Here is a 20,083-nt window from a genome sequence, read left to right as displayed (position 1 = left end):
TGTGTTGAAGTTTGTGCATAATGTTAACAGTATTTGTTTTAGTGCAAATGAGGTTCAGTTCAATGTTATTTATAATACTGCTATTATTTATATTATTCAGCAATTCTGAATAATACTAATTCATCACTTAACCATATAGACCGGGGATCTTGGAGGGCCACTGTCCTACAGAGTTTAGCTCCAACCCTGATTAAACACATCTGAACTGGCTTATCAAGGTCTTACTAGGCATGCTAGAAACTTCCAGGAAGGTGCGTTGAGACAAGTTGGAGCTGAACTCTGCAGGACATCGGCCCCCAGGACCGAGTTTGGAGACCCCTGATAAAGGACACCAGCAACTCATAGAAACCGTGTTCGATATGTATTGAATTTTCTTTTCCTTTAGGATAAGACATGACTAGTGTTTTGAGTAATTCTGACATTATGAAAAAGTGAGAAGTGACTGATATCGTGGCAACTTGCCGGACTATAATGAGGAAGTTGCGGGAAAAGAACCAATCATGTGTGATGCTCAGAATTATCCTGGGGTGAGAAAATTAGCATCAGGTCAGCATATTTACTTGTGGGATGCTTTTCAGTTACTCATTTATTCTCCAGACAGTTGGGAATAGGAAATTAAATCAGTTTTGCTAAAGAGTTGCACCTACTGGGACCTCTGATAAGACAGACAAAATGGAAAGCAAAAAAGGGGTAGAAGTGGAGTTGGAGGAGATTGCAACGATTGAGGAGGATAAGGAGAAAGAAAATCAGGAGAAAGAGACAAAAGGTAAAATGTTAAATAAAATCTTTATAAGTAATAAACAAGTTATTAAGTGTTGAAATTTAAAAACTGGAGTCTCTTCCCTTTGGGAGAGGCTGCTTTATGATTCAATCATTATATTTACATATCAGTCTTGCGTCTCTCTTGGTTTCTTTCCATGTCTAATTCTTCTTTTCAACTGGATTTCCTCCAACAGACTTTGCAGAAGAGGCTGTAGATGAAGGGAATTTTTACTCAACTCTCACCAGTCCGTCAGAGCATAAATATGGCATGCCCTCTTCAATTCGCTCTTATACAGTAAATAAAGGTAGCACACTTTTTATACACATCAAAACTTTGTTTATTATTATCACTGCACATTTCAGACCAATAAATTGCTAGAATCAAAGAAATGCCCATATAATGACTTTTTAAAATCTTCGGAGTTTGATTTATGGCAAATTTAAATTACAAAATAAACTTGGGAGTATTCACATAATGTATATAAATAATGCTACACTCTTAAAAATAAAGGTTTCAAAAGGGTGTTTCATGACAGGATAAACATTTTGGTTTCCCAAAGAATCTATCAATAAACAGATCTTGAAAGATTTTTTTTTTAGTTTGATGAACATTTTCATAATCCAAAGAACCCTATAACCTATAAAAAACCTTTTGCATTGGAAAGATTCCATAGATGTTAAACGTTCTTTATGCAGCCATCAATGGCGATAAAGAACCTTTATTTTTAAGGGTGTGTGTGTGTATATATATATATATATATATATATATATATATATATATATATATATATATATATATAAATATATTATATATTATTTTTTATATGCATTTATGTGCACATTCATTATGTGCTATAATATCCATCTGTGTCTGGTCTAAAACAGGACAAGTGAAAATGGCCAGAAAGAGGAACAAAAACAGATGGCGAAAAAACAACTATAGAGCAAAGTTTCAAACAAAACAAACATTCTGATCTCAAAATGAAAAGATGTGTTAATTGTCTACAATGTAAAATAAATAAATAAATAATAATCTGGTTAACTCTACAGTGAAATAGAGGTTATCAGAACCAAAATATGTTATTATAATAAAGTTGCACTCTTGCACACAAGTGGCATTTAGGTTATAGTAGAACATAACAATGTATTAGAACAAAACAATGTCAAATGAAACCTAAATAAATGTTATGATTAATTTTAGGACTTTATTTAGGGATTAAAAATGTTTGCGCACCCCAAAAGAAACTTTGTGTTCACTCAAAAAACCTTTGCTTTCCTTCACAAAACCTTTGCGTTCCCTTTTAAAAAATGTGCATTTGCTTGCAAAACTTTTGAATTCTTGGCAAAGTATTGCTATGTACTGTATTTTGGAGAACACAAAAAAATTATGATAGAACGCAAAAGCATGTATAATTTTGTTTGGGGGGGGGGGGGGTAATTATATCATTATAATTATATTATTATATCACCATGTCCCTTTAGGTGTTCCATATATTGCCAAGTTAAATACCCATTTTTATAGCAGCATTCTTTACCTTTAAAATGACATTGTGAGCGGTTTGGTTAGGCTTTGGTAGTGCTTAGCTTAATATTAATACTCTTTAATAGCAACGTCTCTATTCATTATAGTTAACCCAGTGGTTTCTCACTTGAAACATCTGTTACTATGGCCCGCATAACTTATAGAGTGGTCTGTAATTCGACAAAGTCTTTATATGACCATAAAGTTTGATGTAAAATGCATATCTGGGACACAGCTGCATATTTTGATCTCTGGAGGACAGCGGGTATCTTGTTTTGTCCAGAGAGCACTTCAAGGTTTCAGGAGAGCTCGCGAGGATTATGGCAAGCCGTTTTAACATTTAATCTATATACCACACTTATATCTAATTTAACATTACTAGTAATAATTTTTTTTTAGATACCAGTATATTTTCCCTTAAGTACTAGTACTTTTTCATTAACTACTAGTGTTTATTCTTCTAGTAACACTTTCTATGAAGTCCGTATTTATAATACATTATAAGGGTATTCTTAAGGTATTAAAATGAATGCATAATGCATTTTATATATATATATATATATATATATATATATATATATATATATATATATATATATATATATATATAAAGTATAATATATCAACTCATGAATAATCATCATGAATAATCATAACAACAATTATAATACATCATAATACTTACGTATTTGTGGTTATAAGTTTAAGATAATTATTATTTATAACACACAATTAACACCATATTAAATCTGGAGCTAATGTTAATTTATTGATGTGAGTTTAATACTCCCAACTGTTACATTTTATTTTGATGGTCCCCTTAATCAATCAAATATAAGCAACTTTGCAACTACATGCCAACTAACTCTCATTAGAGTATTAGTATGCTCAAGAATGGTAGAATCTAGTATGGTAGACTAAGTTGACACTTGCAAAGAAACGTATAGTCAGTTTATCTGTTGTTGGTTGACCATCAAAATAAAGATGAGTAAAAAAGCAGATCTGACTGGTAAGATTTGTTACTACAGTAGTCATAATTACAAAAGATACTAGTGTCTAATAAATAAGTACTAGTACCTAATGAATAAGTACTAGTGTCTATTAAATAGGTACTAGTATCTAATGGTAAGTACCAGTATCTAAAAAATAAGTACTAGTATCTAATGAATGCTTACTAATAATTTTTAAATAGATACTAGTCACTATTGCAATAATTACTAGTCAGAAATTAAAAGATGATATTAAAAACAGTATAACTATGACTCCCTGTTCATTTGGAGATATCTTCAACCTCATAAAGAATTAGTGAGAATGCATTTGGAGATATCTTCATTTAAACAGATCATTACATAAACATGAGTCCCTCTCCCGCATCCAACCAGAGTACACATGGCAATACAATACTGAGCCCAGAGAATTTTGAGCATGCATGGGACACAGTTTGAGATAGAGGAGAGACACGTTTTAAGTGCACACACTCTTTCCGGGCGAGAGCAGCGTATATCTGAGCGTACATTGTTGTGCTAGAGCAAAGGAAATCTGTGCACGAGTGGAGAGATTTGCACTCGCGCATTGTATTAATGTGCTTTTGCACTGCAATAATGTGACAATTGTCCATAAAACAACGGCATATGTCTAAATTAAGATCTGCTCCCATTTCGCCGTATTGCATTTTAGCCGTGTTTACAGTGTTGCGCATTTGAACTAAATCACACACAAATCTGTTGAGTTTAGGAATGCAATGACAAAAAAAGCGTTCAGATGAGTCCTTGATAAAACTCATCAGTTTTGTTGAGCATGTGTGCGTTTGTTTACTGAATTAGACTCTTGCAAATTCCCTCATCATAAACAACAAAGCGCAGATGTATAAGTGAGATTCATTTCACAGTTTATACAGCCTCAATGATTGACGATAGTTTTTTTTTAAGAGTGCTTAAACTCATGATTGATCAATGTTAGTTATAATATATAGCCTATAATTTATTCTGCTTGAATAATCGTGGAAAGGAAACATATAATTATACATTTTTCAGTCCTATTAAAAAAAAAATATTTACCCTACATGACACCCATGTCTGGCTCTTGCCTAAAAAGATGGATTTATGATGTTTAATACATTTGGCTTATTTTAGCCTTACTCTTGAGTTGGTTCACCCACCGCCTATGCATTCAGTGTCTGTAGCCCCAGTGCTACATGCAAAAAAAAAGTTAGTGTACAGCCCTGGAATTATATTTATTGTTTTTAATGGAGGAAAAATAGGGAAATAACAGATAACAAAACTGGAGTCTTATCTCCATCCTGCCACCAGACATCACTCAATGACCAACTCATTAGGCTACTTACGAATTTACAGTGTTTACAAAACTGACAAAAATAGGTTTTCTATGTGGTTTCCTCAAAAAAGAACATCCATCTCCTTGTTTCAGTGTCCTGTATAATCTCTCTTCTATATGTTGCTGGCTAATTAAAATTAAGCATAATATTAGCCTACTGGCCAGAAACACTAAATATAAAAGTTACAGTATCTATTAAGTTCAGGATATCTCTGGTCTAAAAAGTTAATAGTAACTAAAAATTATTACTAATTAAATTTTGTTCTTAACAAGAGGAGCATAATTAAATACAAAAATAAGTACTAGTCTAATAAATAAGAAAATGTAAGTACCAGTAACTTAACAAAAGACACAAGTACCAAGACAAGAATAAGCACTAGTACTTAAATGAGTAAAGGCGGGTGTACATGGTGCAAATTCGGATTGTTGGAAGATCGTATGTCCACGCACAAGGCACTAGTGAGTTTATCTGAAAATCGTATGGACGAGATGATATACGACACGATTTTACAACCTGCGAATTCCAGAAGCAATCGCACAATAAGTTGATAGACATGTTTGACTTGAAGCACCGCTGCATGCACAGAAGGTATGACATTACAGTACTCCAAGAGCACTAAGAGAGCACACATATCCAATGCATTCGAATCGCTCTCGCAGTACTTTGATGTCATACAGGTGATCATTTTGTGCAGCGCTGCTTCAAGTCGAACGCGCCTAATATAACTGCTCTCCCTCTCTCATAACTGCACATAAATTATTGATACGAGCCGTGACTTACCTACGCTTACATTTTATTTTTCAGCAATAGGAAACTGGGACGTTTGGTCACCCTGTGTATGTGTGTGTTCTTGTATATGGTTTATAAATATCTAAAATAGGTATTAAAATGTAAACATGGTTTGTGAGGACAATTCCTGTGCCTTTGTAAACCAAATGTCTTTAAAAAAATAATATACAGTGTTTAATAGAAATTTTAAACATGCATTTTCTGTGATGGATAGAGGTAGAAACTTTTTAGACATGTTTAAAAATGATCGGGAGGTCGCAAATGATATGAACCGCGACCATACGAGAATACGCGATTTCCACATGATTGAAAGAAAATCGCATGCGAACTCGTACGACAGCAAAAATCGCACCGTGTACGCCCGCCTTATGTACTACTTAATGGAAAAGAAACTGGTATCTTAAGAAATAAGTATTAGTACCATGAAAAAAGCACGGTTTAAAGATTCAAGTCTCAAGTCTCAATAAATAAAATAAACGAGACTTGTTTCAAGATTCAGTATTAAATCGGCTTTCCATACGAGCACAACGGTGTTAAGTTACGTAGCGTCGTCATCAGACTGCAGGGGCGAACGTCTTCAAAGGCCCCTGCGCGCGGTCAACCCCCCCCCCCTGTAGAGTGTTTCTGAGCCGAGTTGCGGTCAAGTGCGCACTAGTTGAAAAAAAAAACCCCCGCTGATTATTCCCTGGCCTTCGTCGAACTGAGCCACAAACGGCTTTGTATTAGCAGAAACATGTACGTAAAACTGTGCAATTTCGGCAAGTACACAAACGGCAAGTCTGAACCGAAACAGCTGAAGCCGGATTCAGGTGATGAATGTTGCGACTGCACATCTGTTGACTTCCGTCATTTGATGGTCCATATAACGACGCATGTATGATGTTTTTCTCCAGATCCATCGCTAGATATCCACCGGAAAATCCGTGTTTACCGCATCGTTTCGCTGGTTCTCTTTGTCATCTGCGTCCTTTTGCTGATTGTGGTCCTTCTTCTGTTTATGAAGTGTAAGTATGGCCATCTTTTATATGTAACGTTACAGCGTTCATTTAACACTTTTATTGTGTTAGACTTGGGGCCATTTTTTTTTTTTTTCAAAAATACGCTATAAATAGCCTACCACATCGTTTTTGATATTGAAAACAGGCTTTGTGTCTAATTGATCTAAACAAGAAAAATATAAGCTTACGTAATTTCCAATAATAATATTAATGATAAATAAATGAAATAACTATTAAGACATGGTTCACATTACCTTTACAGTGTTTGACATGGGCTACTGAAGAACCACTTAAGACCTTTCAGTATGTTATGCAGCTTTATTTTATTTTTTTTATTAGTAAACTCGAATAAAATTTGAATTAAACTATTTTACATTTAAAATACCATCTTGGGTTCTGCAATTTCTGCAAACCATCATGCTATTTTCTCCATTCACATAAACTGTTTTAAATTCATAAACATCTTCATAAACAACCAGAGTAGTATCCCAGAGTTAATTAAAACTTTGAGAACAGATAAAAACACAATTTTCTTTAAAGTGGTCTTTAGACCATAATCAAGAACGATTATGATTTTTTTATGGTTTTCAAGGATCACAAGTGGGGTGCAGTTTTAGGAACAATCATTGGGTTAAAATTAGTATGAAAAACAATATACCGGTAGTTCATCATCAGGAAAATTTAAACAAAAAAAAAAAATTATCCAAGATGAGAGAAATATTCTGAAAACCTTTTGCATTAACTTGTTGTTTCGAGGTCTCCATGTTACTCTACCATGTGATAATGTTTATCTGATGTACAGCCAACATTCCTTGGGCGTGTTGCTCTGAGGCTGAGACTACTTTATTATGGCTCCAGAGTACTAAAATAACTGTAGTTACTATGGTATTTTGGTGGAAATGGTGATTGCCATGGCAGTTGGTTTTATAGAGGTAATATTGTTACAATGTGTTCTGAACAGTGACTGGGACGCAGCCATGTCAGAGGGTAGAGGAGATTGAAAGGTCTCCACCGGAACAGGAATGTAGCTTGAAGAAATGCCATGAGGTTTACCAGCTGCCTCGTGAGTTTGTGAACAACAGAGGTACGGTTTTATGTATGTTTGGAATTTTTTTCCGCCCGTATGAAACAATTTTTTCCCCCTTCACTTCAGTGTTTCCTTGTTTCCCCCCACAAATGTCTGTGTGCAGAGCGTCTGTGCAGTGATTGTGGCAAGGGCTGGCTGAGGTTTGAGAATACGTGTTACTTCCTGTCTCAAAACCGTTTCACCTGGCAGCAAAGCAGGAAGGAATGCCAGAGGATGGGAGGAGATCTTGCTGTCATCACTAATGAACGTGTACAGGTCAGTAAACAGTAAATATACAGTGAAATTAAAACTAACAGAACTGATTAGCATATTAGTGTATTCATATGTTTTTTGGCAATATCTCATCACTACAGATGTATCTGAGTAGGAAAGGGAGTTTGCACTACTGGATTGGGCTGAATCATTTGGGGACAAATGAATGGACATGGATTAACAACACTGCATTGACAGTGAGGTGGGAAAATAATTATGGTTCAAATGGGATCAGTTGTTTTTTTGAAGAGCCTCCTAGTGCCTTAAATTACTTTTTATTTTTTTGACAAATAAAAATTTATATATTTTTTCTCCCTCTGATTCTGGACTAAACAAAATAAGTCAATCATTTTGAAAAAGAAAACTGAATATTTCAAAATGTGAAAATCATTGGAAATGTTTGCCTATTTTTTTTTTTTTTTTTTTTTACCAGCAGATATTCACATAAAATAGGAAATAAACTAAGTGAGGCACTTGCCAAAAAAAAAAAAAAACAAATAAAAAACTTGTTTTTGTTAAATGAAAACATTAATTTAAATGTGGTTTATTCCTGACTGACTGTGGTTCTTATGCACGCACATAGATATTGGGGAGACCAATCCTTTCCTGGAGAGTGTGGCATCCTGGCTGGAAATGAACCACCTGAACGGAGCTGGCGCCCATCTTCCTGCAGCTTATACTTACAGTACATCTGTCAGAAGATGTAGATGTCCGAACATCATCTAAACCCACTGAAATCACCTATATATATATATATATATATATATATATATATATATATATATATATATATATATATATATGGATATAATAACTCAACAAATACTCAATATAATCATCTTTTCTCTAAAGATTGTAGTCAGAAATAGGGACCTTTGGGCCATCAACACAGTGTAAAGCTTTTTATTGTACAACGTGCATTATGCAGCATTATAGAAGCAGTATAAAACACTTTTAAAAATGGTTCCGTTAATTTGTATTACAATTGCACTTATTTTCTAACTCTACTGATCATTTACACAGTTTATTTGCACTATCTAATGTTCACATGATGTACTGAACTGCACATACTTTCTCTTTAAAATGTCTCTTTTTGTATTGCTTAATTAAACATACACTGTTGTATTTAACAATATTGATTGTGCACAGTTCAGCTTTATATATTTGATCCTGGACCGCAAAACCAGTTTAAAATTATCCATTTTTCTTTCATGCCAAAAATCATTAGGATATTGAGTAAAGATCATGTTCCATCAAGATATTTTCCTACTGTAAACACATCAAAGCTTAATTTTTGATTAGTAATACGCATTGTAAAGAATTTCATTTGGACAACTTCAAAGACAATATTCTCAAAATTTAGATTTTTTTTACACCATCAGATTCCAGATTTTCAAATAGCTGTATCTCGTACAAAATATTGTCAGATCCTATTAAACCATACATTAATATTAAGCGTATTTACTCAGAAATAAAAATCTTGAGCCATTTTTAGACATAACTAATATCTGGGCAATCCCCATTTTCTTCCTTTTCACATTCTATACTCTGCCGAATGAGCTGCCAGCATTTTATTGGTCTCCTCTGGATCTTAGGCCTGTTTTCCACAATAAAATTGGTCTGCTGTGGATCGTTTCCAGGGTCACTCTTTCCTGCTTCCTCCTCCTTATCTGGTTCTCCTTTCTTTGAGAATGCATCAATGTAGCGTTTCATCTTTTGAACCAATGGGTCATTGCGACCCTCCACTCTGGAATCATGAGATATTGTAAATAAATAAGACTAATTAAACTGAGAGTGTTTTGTGATGCTTTTGCATTGGAATTGTGATTCAAGGCATCCTTACCGAAGGTACCAGCGTTTTCCAAGGCCAAACGCCAGACCACAAATGCCCAGTCTTGGCCACAGGCGCAGTGGTAACTTCCGTTCAAGCATCAGATTAGTGGCCACCACCTATGATCAGAGAAACTGATGTTTACCCAGCATGCTTTTAGAACAATTAGTGTGGGGTTGTACTAGCTACACTACCAACCTGAGTCCTCCAGAGTTCATCGCGTTCCTGGGTGACCCTCCACTGTGTGTCGCTCATCATGGCGATCAGGAGGTTGAACAGGAGGATGTAAGAGGTCACACTGAAGTAGATGTGGATAGTGTGCACGACTGGATGGGTGTACAATGTATTGTCCACTTGCAAATCTATCAGTCCAATGCTCATCTCAAACTGAGTGAAGAGGGTGATGGGGAATGAGCGGTATGACGGTAAAGCTGAAGGATCTTGAGTTATGTAATAGACCCACAAGGCTGAGGAAGGTGACATTATTTACATTACAGATTTGCATATGATATGAGTATCTTTTGATTCAACTGTATTTTAACTAACCAGAAGAGGAACCAATAAGGAAGATAAGGGACAACCACATGAACTTTGTCATATCTCCAAATATTGTCTGCAAAAGAACATTCACACATGTACATTATAAAGCTATACTGGGTCTACAAACTGACAAGTATGAGCAGCTGCCCCAGCTAAACCCTCCACCTTCTGAATCACAATGACATAAGGTCCCAGCATCTCAAAACCTCTAGCGAAGTACATAACATTGGACCAGCCAAGAATCAAGGCCCAAGACATTGGCACAAGCTCTTCTGCAATTCCAGTGGTCCGCAGCACACACAAAATCACAACCAGTATCGCGTAGCCGATTCTGCCACAGAAATACAAGGAAATGAGGTGTGAGTGAATGCATGCAGGCAAATGGTTTTCATTCAATATAATAATGCAGATTTCATACAGATTTTCCACCTATAGAGTGGTGCAGGTATGATGTCAGGACTGGCAAGACTAATTCGCTGCTGGTTCCTTTTTAGTTTTCCTGTTGACTCGGACAGTGTCTCATCATAGCTGGGGGTGTGTTGTGGGGGAAAACAATCCTTTCCCCCGACTGGAAAAGCATTGCGTTTACCCTGTGTGGCCTACACAGAATCACTTCTGCCGCTCGCCAGAGCAAGATATGTAGACAAACGGACTGTCACAGTTAAGGTAGTGCTTACAGTTAAACCATGGTTTGGCTACACTAACCATAGTATAACCATCTTTAACCATTTATTTGGCAGTATATAAAAGTATATTTGGTGGTGTGTAAATGGGTTTTTTAATTGATTGTAAGTACAGAACGCCACACAGCAACTTTTCTGCATTTTAGCAAGCCAAATCAATTGTAATCATTACCAAGAGTAAAGATCAAGTGCCTAACAAGGTCTCTGTGCATTCATTCGAACAGTTTATATATTTATTAATAACATGTTTTCAGACATAAACATAACTGCTTTAAAATACATGTTTTCATTATGTGTGTTGGGGTTATGCTGTAGAACATAATGTCAAAGTATCGGCAAGTTATGTTTACCACAGGCTTGCCAGTTCTGACGTTATACCTGCACCACTCTTTATGACTGTCCAATTGTGAGCAACCCCCTTCCTATAATATAAAGGCAACTACATATTTCATATGTGTAAAAGAAAAAAAATGTTTTTAACATTGATAATAATAAAAAAATGTTTAAGGAGCACCAAATCAGCATATTAGAATGATTCCTGAAAAATTATGTAACAGTGAAGACTGAATAACTGCAATCACAAATAATTTGCAATCACAGAAATAAATGAGGCTACATTTCAAAATGTCAAAACAGTGAAAATAGAAATAGTGATTTTAACTGTAAATATATATACACAAACCTGATTCCAAAAAAGTTGGGTCACTGTATAAATTGTGAGTAAAAAAGGAATGGAATAATTTACAAATCTCATAAATTTACATTGTATTCACAATAGAATATCAAAAACATATCAAATGTTGAAAGTGAGATATTTTGAAATGTCATGCCAAATATTGGCTCATTTTGGATTTCATGAGAGCTACACATTCCAAAAAAGTTGGGACAGGTAGCAATAAGAGGCTGGAAAAGTTAAATGTACATATAAGGAACAGTTGGAGGACCAATTTGCAACTTATTAGGTCAATTAGCAACATGATTGGGTATAAAAAAAAGCCTCTCAGAGTGGCAGAGTCTATCAGAAGTCAAGATGGGCAGAGGATCACCAATTCCCCCAATGCTGCAGTGAAAAACAGTGGAGCAATATCAGAAAGGAGTTTCTCAGAGAAAAATTGTTTGAGTTTGACGTTATCATCATCTACAGTGCATAATATCATCCAAACATTCAGAGAATCTGGAACAATCTCTGTGCGTAAGGGTCAAGGCAGGAAAGCCATACTGGATGCCCGTGATCTTCGAGCTCTTAGACGGAACTGCATCACATACAGGAATGCTACTGTAATGGAAATCACAACATGGGCTCAGGAATACTTCCAGAAAACATTGTCAGTAAACACAATCCACCGTACCATTTGCCGGCTAAAACTCTATAGGTCAAAAAAGAAGCCAAATCTAAACATGATCCAAAAGTGCAGTGTTTTCTCTGGGCCAAGGCTCATTTAAAATGTACTGTGGCAAAGTGGAAAACTGTTCTGTGGTCAGACGAATCGAAATTTGAAGTTCTTTTTGGAAAACTGGGACACCATGTCATCCGGACTAAAGAGGACAAGAGTTCAGAAGCCTGCATCTCTGAAGGTATGGGGTTGGATGAGTGTGTGTGGCACGGGCAGCTTACACATCTGGAAAGGCACCATCAATGCTGAAAGGTAAATCCAAGTTCTAGAACAACATATGCTCCCATCCAGACGTCGTCTCTTTCTGGGAAGACTTTGCATTTTCCAACATGACAATGCCAGACCACATACTGCATCAATTACAACATCATGGCTGTGTAGAAAATGGAACTGGGTACTGAAATTGCCTGCCAGCAGTCCAGATCTTTCACTCATAGAAAACATTTGGTGCATCATAAAGAGGAAGATGCAACAAAGAAGACATAAGACAGTTGAGCAACTAGAAGACTATTAGACAAGAATTGGCCAACATTCCTATTTCTAAACTTGAGCAACTTGTCTCCTCAGTCCCCAGACATTTGCAGACTGTTATAAAAAGAAGAGGGGATGTGGTAAAAGAGGCCTTGTCCCAACTTTTTTGTTGATGTGTTGATGCCATGAAAGTTAAAATCAACTTATTTTTCCCTTTATTATACATTTTCTCGGTTTAAACATTTGATATGTCATCTATCATTGCATTTTGTTTTTATTCACAATTTGAATAGGGTTTGTGTATATATATATATATATATATATATATATATATATATATATATATATATATATATATATATATATATATATATATATATATATTTGTATATACAGTGTTGGGGAAAGTTACTTTAAAAACGAATGGATTATTAATGGATTACGTTTCTCCCTAAATAATTTATGATGTTATTATTATTATTATTTTTTATCTGTACAGTAGAACACAGGAGAAGAAGGTTCAACACTCTTCAGCAATAAAAAAAAAAAAAAAACAACAGAGAGAGAGAGAGCACTTACAAAGTGATGTGGAAAGGTCCTCCGAGGGCAGACTGGCCAAAATAGCGTTTAGCTCCCACTCTCAAAATACTGGGAATCTGAAAATTATTCATGATAAGTAGTGTTTTGGCATAATACCAGTAATATTTCACTAGTTATAACATGTTTCTAATGCAAGAAAAAGTTATGCTGACCTCTATCAGCAGAATAACGATGGCTCCTATGACACTGATAATTTCTCCTATTAATCGCAGGTGATCTTTATAGGTCTGATAGCTCTCCTAAACATACAAAATATATTACGTTCCAGCAGATATAAAGTGCTTTGATATACAGATACATAAAATTGATTCATTAGTTTCATACCATAAAGCTTTTCTGCACTTTTATGGTCTGGTCATTGTCTGCTTTGGTGTAATTGTCAGGAATGTCCTTCAGGGGGCGGTTTATACAACACAAAGTGAATATGCTAATATACAGCAGGTACACCAGCATCAATAACCTGAAAACAGATCAATAGAGCAACATCGTCAATGTGGCTGGATTCCTGAACATCGATTCATAGCACATCACTGCTTTCAAAGTGAAATATGTTCTGATAAAATCAGAAAAATTTTAAATATGTGGAAAATCTTGAAACTTTTGAACAAGAGTCGGGTAAAGCAAAACAGGTACGACAGGGCTGACATATCATAACGTTCCTTAAAACCTCCATATCATATTAACCTACATTTCAAACATAATAATATTAACTTTTTTTTCTATGACATTTTCTATTACATTTAGACCCTAGATTATTTATCTATTATATTTAAAAGATAAATACATAATACATTTTTCACCATAAATGTAATTTATTGACCTAAAAACAGACAAGCCAGTTGCCTTCGATTTTCTTTGTACTTTTTAAAAAGGAAATAAGAAATGTAGATATTTAATTCATGTTCACTTAATTGAAACTAATAAAAATAGTCAATTAGGTCGGTGTATTTCTTTAATTTGACAGCTAAAACTATTTTTAGTTTATTAGTTAAATAAAAATACTTACTAACTAAATTAAATGCTGTTTTTTTTCTATCGTATGTGATAGTAAGGCACCTGAAGTAATGTTTCCCATACAGATTCCACTTCAGTCTGACAAGCTGTCGAACGGGAGTCAACTCAAGAATCCTTCTGGCCTGGGACAAGAGAGGATACACAAAGCCCTTTGTTAAGAGATGAACTAAGAACAGCCCAGCTACAGCGATTTGATTAAACCTGTTGATACGGATGAGTTCTTCCATCATTAATGTGAAGTGAACTGTTTGACTTGAATTTTTCAGGTTCTTCCTGTCAGGTCCTGTTTGATAAGCTGTATTGCGTCCTGCATACATTTACACACCTCTCTTTTCTGACTGCTGACAATGATCTCAAGCACTGAGAGGTCATCCTCCCTGGAGTCAACCTCAGTGAGGTCATAAAGGTAGGAGGACAATGGTCCCAGACTCCACTGAATGACCCGCCTGTGGTTAGCCAAGTGCTGGAAGACCTGTGCAACACCACAAACACATCGAGCAGTGTTCTTTAAATGCTGTGAAATGTTACCATGCAATTCCGTTCTAGATAAACATGCATGTTTTTGGAAGAGGTACCACGATGTTGCCCTCCTTCGCAGCGAGTTTGAATGGTGTGAGGCCCCTGGAGTTAGGTACCATGTCTAGAGGGATAGCGGGGTCCGAATCTGCATCTTGTGTCATCAACATGTCGAAAATCTGACATGCAGTTGTTTTATTGGGCTGCAAAACCAACAGATGAAGGATGGTATTACCTGTTCATGAGAGAGAGAAAGAGTTACAACCACTGATGCAGACATAAATATCAGATCATGAGAAAAGTTTATTTCCACTTACCAAGGGAATCCTGGGCCCGAATATTAGCCCCAGCTTTTATCAGCATATATATAATTTCTTCATTACCCACACAGCTCGCAAATGCCAGGATGTGTTCACCTATAGTCACAGTTTATTTATTTAAGAATTTTTGTTATAGTCATACAATAGAAATACTACATCTCTCCTAATGCTCCTCCACAACTAATAAAATAATCAGATTGAATAAAATGAATAGAATAGAAACATCCATCTCACCAAAGTACAGAAGTCCTCCTCTTCTTTTGCGGAAGTACATGCCTGTGACCCTGGGTACCACCACATCACCTCCTCTGCTTATCAACTCCCGGACTAAGTTAATATTCTGGTTAACAGCAGCAATGTGAAGGGCTGTTAAACCTGCCAGACAGAGCACACATTCATGAGATCTACAAATACTTATTAAATTGCAATAAAGGTTTGAGGAAGTTTTAATTTTTTAAATGAAGACCATGGTAGAGTTCCGAGGTCATGGGCTCGTTGATAAGCTCTGGTGCTCCATCCATTAATGCCACAGCCGCTTGAAAATTATCATTCATCGCAGCAACATGCAGAGCCGTCTCTCCAAGTTCACCTAGAATTCCACATCGAATGTCAGCTCAACATTCGATTATGTGTTTGTCTTTCATAATGCAAGTAAATAATGGCGAAAAGTGTGGTTTACCTCTCTCAAAGATATTAGTTGATGAACAGTCAAGCAGTTTCTTTATACTAGCTGCATTATTCTCCTTAGTGGCGGAAAACAGGGGGATGTCATTTACTCTGTAGAACGTAAAGAGAAATGACTTTGACAATTTTCTTGGATGTGCCGATCTCCGATTTTATTTCGATTTGCGATATATTTGACAGCATATACAAACAAAAATCAACTTTTCTTCAACACAAAGTTTCATAAAAAAATAATAATAAAAAACAAGTAAAAAGTCGGTAATAAAATAAAAACAATTTTAAAAAATTGCAAACAAAAGCACAAATTCATGCAATAGAATAAATAGAGCTATCCAACTAAAGGCCCGTTCACACCAATCACGATAACTATAAAGATAACGATAAAGATATAGTTCTAAAAATCATTCTCAATATTAAAGAATAGCAGAGTCCACACCACAACTATAACGATAAAGGCACAGAGAAACGATATCGTTGGAATCACTTTCAGAACGATTTTTTTTTCTGATGAAAGATAAAAACATTGCCAACCAATCAGAATCGATCCTACTGCAATGAGCTCGAGAATTTAAAGCAGCAAACTCGTGTCTGCTTAGAATACACAGACAATATCATTCGCTGGTGTGGACGCTAATATGGTTATCTTTATAGTTATCTTTCTTGGTGTGAACGGGCCTTACGGTTTTCATGTTAAGTAAGTTTTTATTCCGGTAAGAAATACTGCAGAAATTAAAGTAATCAAATGTACATTTTTATCAAAGGTAATTTTTGTAGTCTTAATGCTTACCATTAAAGTTATAAAACATATTCAGTCAAGAGCAGAAAGAGATTTTTTTTCTTTGATTAACATGACAAGACAGCAGCAGGAATATTGGGCTGTGGCCCCTTTAAGAGTTTATCCATGGACTCAATATACTGTTACACAACATAACTTCTCTTTCTCAACTATTTAAGAGGGAAACCTGAGGGAATGACTAAAATAATACACAATACAAAATACACTATATACACCTATACTAAATACACCATTTAACCGGAGCGAAGTAGAAGTGGTTGTCGGAGAGAAGAGAGCCAGAATGCGCAGCTGAACAAAACGGATCGGTTTGAAATCAGAAAAAGTGAGACCAGGTCATCCAGGCCGATCATGAGCAAAATTGACCGAATCTGATCCCTGGCCAATCGATTGAAGCCTCTCTACCTCTAAACTGTTTAATATTGAACTTAAATCACCCATTGACTTACATAACTAATATATTACACTGCAGAGCTGACACAGAAGCAGCTGTATACAATTTTAAACACAGCAAAGACTTACAAAATATGTTTGTTCATTTAGACAGAACCAAATCTAAAACCTAAACTTACAAGCACGATATTCTTTTACTGCCTTCAGAGCACGAGCGTTTCTTTGTTGAAATGAAAATGTAGTTTCTAATTTATTATATGGGTAATAGTTAGTTCTTTACTTTTTGTTCTGCATGAGGAAGGTCTCATCCAACATTTCGTTCCATCCTTTTCTATGCTGAAGGCGGTACTTTAGTTGGCTCCACCAATGGTTGATCTCCCCTGCAGCAGTTCTGGAGATGGCTGGAGACATGGTTTCTGGAGGAGTTTCAGACCAAAAAGACTGACAAGAAGAAATCAACACTGTCAGAATAAGTTCAACCACAGAAAAACGTGATTTCAAACACATATTCTTAGCAATTTTTGAAAAATATTTAAATGAACATGCAGGTGTAGTTTCCCTCCTCATCAGCTTTCAACATTTTATATATTTAAAAATCCGTAAACAGTTTATCTTAATAATTAAAAACGATCCTTTAAAAGTAAGTTCATTTTCAAATTATGACACACATTTTGATGACCCGTTTTTGTACATTCTAAACTAACACTTAAATTTGTTTTGTAGATTTAACCTAATGTATATATAATGAATACAAATCTTTAATATTTTATGTTTAAAATTGGACTATTAAACAGCTTCTACCCTTCTTTTTTTTGGACTAAAATAACATTCATTTAGGAATTTAACATATCAAGCACATTTTTAGATTAACATTCTTTTTCTTTTTCTTCCATACTTAATAAAATAAATATAAATGCAGAAAAACAACAATTTACCCCACTATCACCTTTCATAACACAGCAATCAGTTACAATACTATACTAAAGATGCCAGCATTCAAAGCAATATTCACCTACCTTACAAAAATCCTTAATGTCTTATTTCAGTGTTATTTTTAGTAACTGATGTACAGCATGTTTGTTTGACTGTCAGTGGACAATACTACAGTTAGCAGTCTGACATCAGTATTTATACTTATACTGAGTCTGGAAAGGAGGGTGGAGGACATCACACAGGTGGACAGTAGAAAAGGATCCATAGAGGTTTAGGTGACCAGTATGTGACCCATTATAGTTCGGGACAGATTGAGATTGAGACAGTTATGTTAAATACTTGAGTTAGCCTATATATCCTCAATTTTATGTTAATTACTAACTTTGAATCTTACTATTGGGTTTATTTTTTTTAATGAATTGTTTTATTATTGTGTTTCAGTGATTTAGGCTACTTAAACACTATTTGGACAGAAGTGGACATATAAATGGCCTTTCTTCATTATGTAGCCTACCTCTATGGAGTTGCGAGATGTGTCCGTGGTCCATATTTTTCGGTCCTCGCCCATCATCTTTCACTGCGTGGACTACCTGAAACAAAACCGTGCCTGTCCACACAAAAACACTGTTTCAGATAAATGTACAGCACACCTGTCCCAAACCAGCTGACGGATACCAAGATGCTCTAAATGATTCAAAACAACGTCCCAACGTCCGATCAACGAGCGTTTGTTCTTCTCCACGGAGCACTAACGCAGGTCACAAAAAACTAAATAGTCTTTCTCTTTAGCTTCATTAGCCAGACTAACGTTACTTCTCGCAGTAATGTGGTCAAGGACTGGTCAGACAGATATCACCACACCAGGTTAAGGCATAAACCGGTTTTCAGGAATATTGCGCATAGCCTAATTGTTTTCACGTCTTTCAACGTAACAGGACAGACCACATGTTTTAACGCATTAAAATTCGCCTAATGATGTTTTACACGTCGTTCCAAGATGTTTAGTCTTCTTGTAGTAGCCTACACCACTAAAACATCTCTTAACGAGTGAAACACATTTGGTTTAACGGAAAATCCGACACGACCGTCGACTAGAGTTTCACTGACAGCTCTCAGAAATGTTTCGTTTGTTTTTCGGTAGGCCTAGTCTATATGTATTATTGTAGTCTAAATTAAAAAATATAAATATTTTACACAAAGTTGTCCACATAAAATAAAGTTAACGTGTTAGCACAAGATTTATAGTGATTAACAAACAAACTTTCTTTATTGTTTGCAACTTTCAGTTAGGTCTATTAAGCAGATGAGGAATTTTTGACTATAGTTTTCTATTGGTTAAAATTTGTTCCCATGAATAAACACACTTTTACTAAGATTTTAAAACATTTTTAGAAAATTAACGAAGCTGCTCTGGTTGCTGGGATTAAGAGGACATCAAATACAATAACATAGTGGCTGCATAAGGCATAATACATAGTGTTCAAACACCAGAGGCCTAAAAAAACAAAACAAGGCCTAATTGTATGTTTAGATCACAAAGAACAATTAAGTGTTTTGGTTAACCAAGTAATCAGTGTGGTGGGGACATCAGTGAAACCTGATATATTTTTGGACACAGAATATATAGACCTAAGTTTGCAAAAGTTTTACATTTAGCTAAATTTAACTGATGTAAAGCACTGGTCTGAAGTGAGTTTGGACCGTTTAAAAGACAAATGATGATCTTAGATGGTCATGTACATGAGTCATATTGGTCAAAAGTGTTTTTAAATGGCTCAGAAACACAGGATGGGATACTATATATAGAATGCTTGTTAGACCACATGTTGTGAGAAATATGAGACCAACATTTTAAAATAATCAGCAGCTATTAACAGTGTACTACTTGTTTAGTGACCAAAAAAGTGGGAATGCATGTTGCTAAATATTTTTATGGATTATAATTGATTCTTTGATGAGTAAAAAGTTTAAAAGAACAGCAAAGTATTGCCACTTTTGATTATTTTAATGCATCCTTACTGAATAGTAATATATATTAGGGATCGACCGAAATTGATTTTTAGTGCCGACGCCATTTTTTATTTCAATAGCCCTATAGCCGATGACCGATACAGGCTGCCGATTTTCTTGAGCTGATATTTGGAGCCGATACTGCTTTGCCTCACT

General features: G+C 35.3%; 2 protein-coding genes across 4 annotated transcripts; one reads left to right on the top strand and one right to left on the bottom strand.

Moving 5' to 3' along the window:
• The first annotated feature begins 120 nt into the window (after window positions 1-120).
• Window positions 121-9,533, top strand: LOC113059958 (CD209 antigen-like protein D). Of its 2 annotated transcripts, none has more exons than XM_026228681.1 (7): window positions 121-766; window positions 957-1,067; window positions 6,302-6,412; window positions 7,368-7,490; window positions 7,597-7,748; window positions 7,847-7,947; window positions 8,329-8,516. In XM_026228681.1, exons 1-7 carry the CDS (start codon window positions 673-675, stop codon window positions 8,450-8,452), a joined length of 816 nt encoding a protein of 271 aa, XP_026084466.1. In that variant the 5' UTR covers window positions 121-672; the 3' UTR covers window positions 8,453-8,516. The 2 variants fall into 2 exon arrangements, with proteins under 2 accessions (XP_026084466.1, XP_026084465.1); XM_026228680.1 differs by lacking the exons at window positions 121-766; window positions 957-1,067 and adding exons at window positions 6,008-6,217; window positions 8,525-9,533 and having other exon boundaries at window positions 8,329-8,488.
• Window positions 9,237-18,922, bottom strand: LOC113059956 (transient receptor potential cation channel subfamily V member 5-like). Of its 2 annotated transcripts, none has more exons than XM_026228678.1 (17): window positions 18,432-18,922; window positions 17,265-17,425; window positions 15,794-15,891; window positions 15,581-15,703; window positions 15,349-15,489; window positions 15,112-15,210; window positions 14,914-15,029; window positions 14,604-14,750; window positions 14,321-14,400; window positions 13,589-13,724; window positions 13,417-13,503; window positions 13,244-13,320; window positions 10,282-10,447; window positions 10,123-10,189; window positions 9,775-10,043; window positions 9,589-9,695; window positions 9,237-9,492 (listed from the first exon to the last, which is right to left on the bottom strand). In XM_026228678.1, the coding sequence occupies exons 1-17, from the start codon at window positions 18,486-18,488 to the stop codon at window positions 9,237-9,239; spliced, it is 2,187 nt and encodes a 728-aa protein (XP_026084463.1). In that variant the 5' UTR covers window positions 18,489-18,922. The 2 variants fall into 2 exon arrangements, with proteins under 2 accessions (XP_026084463.1, XP_026084462.1); XM_026228677.1 differs by having other exon boundaries at window positions 14,854-15,029; window positions 18,432-18,918.
• Window positions 18,923-20,083: the final 1,161 nt, after the last annotated feature.

The sequence above is a fragment of the Carassius auratus genome, chromosome 41, assembly GCF_003368295.1.
Source record: "Carassius auratus strain Wakin chromosome 41, ASM336829v1, whole genome shotgun sequence".
NCBI classification, from domain to species: domain Eukaryota; kingdom Metazoa; phylum Chordata; class Actinopteri; order Cypriniformes; family Cyprinidae; genus Carassius; species Carassius auratus.
Note: the sequence above shows the minus strand (reverse complement) of the source record. Positions and strands in the feature narration are given on the sequence as shown.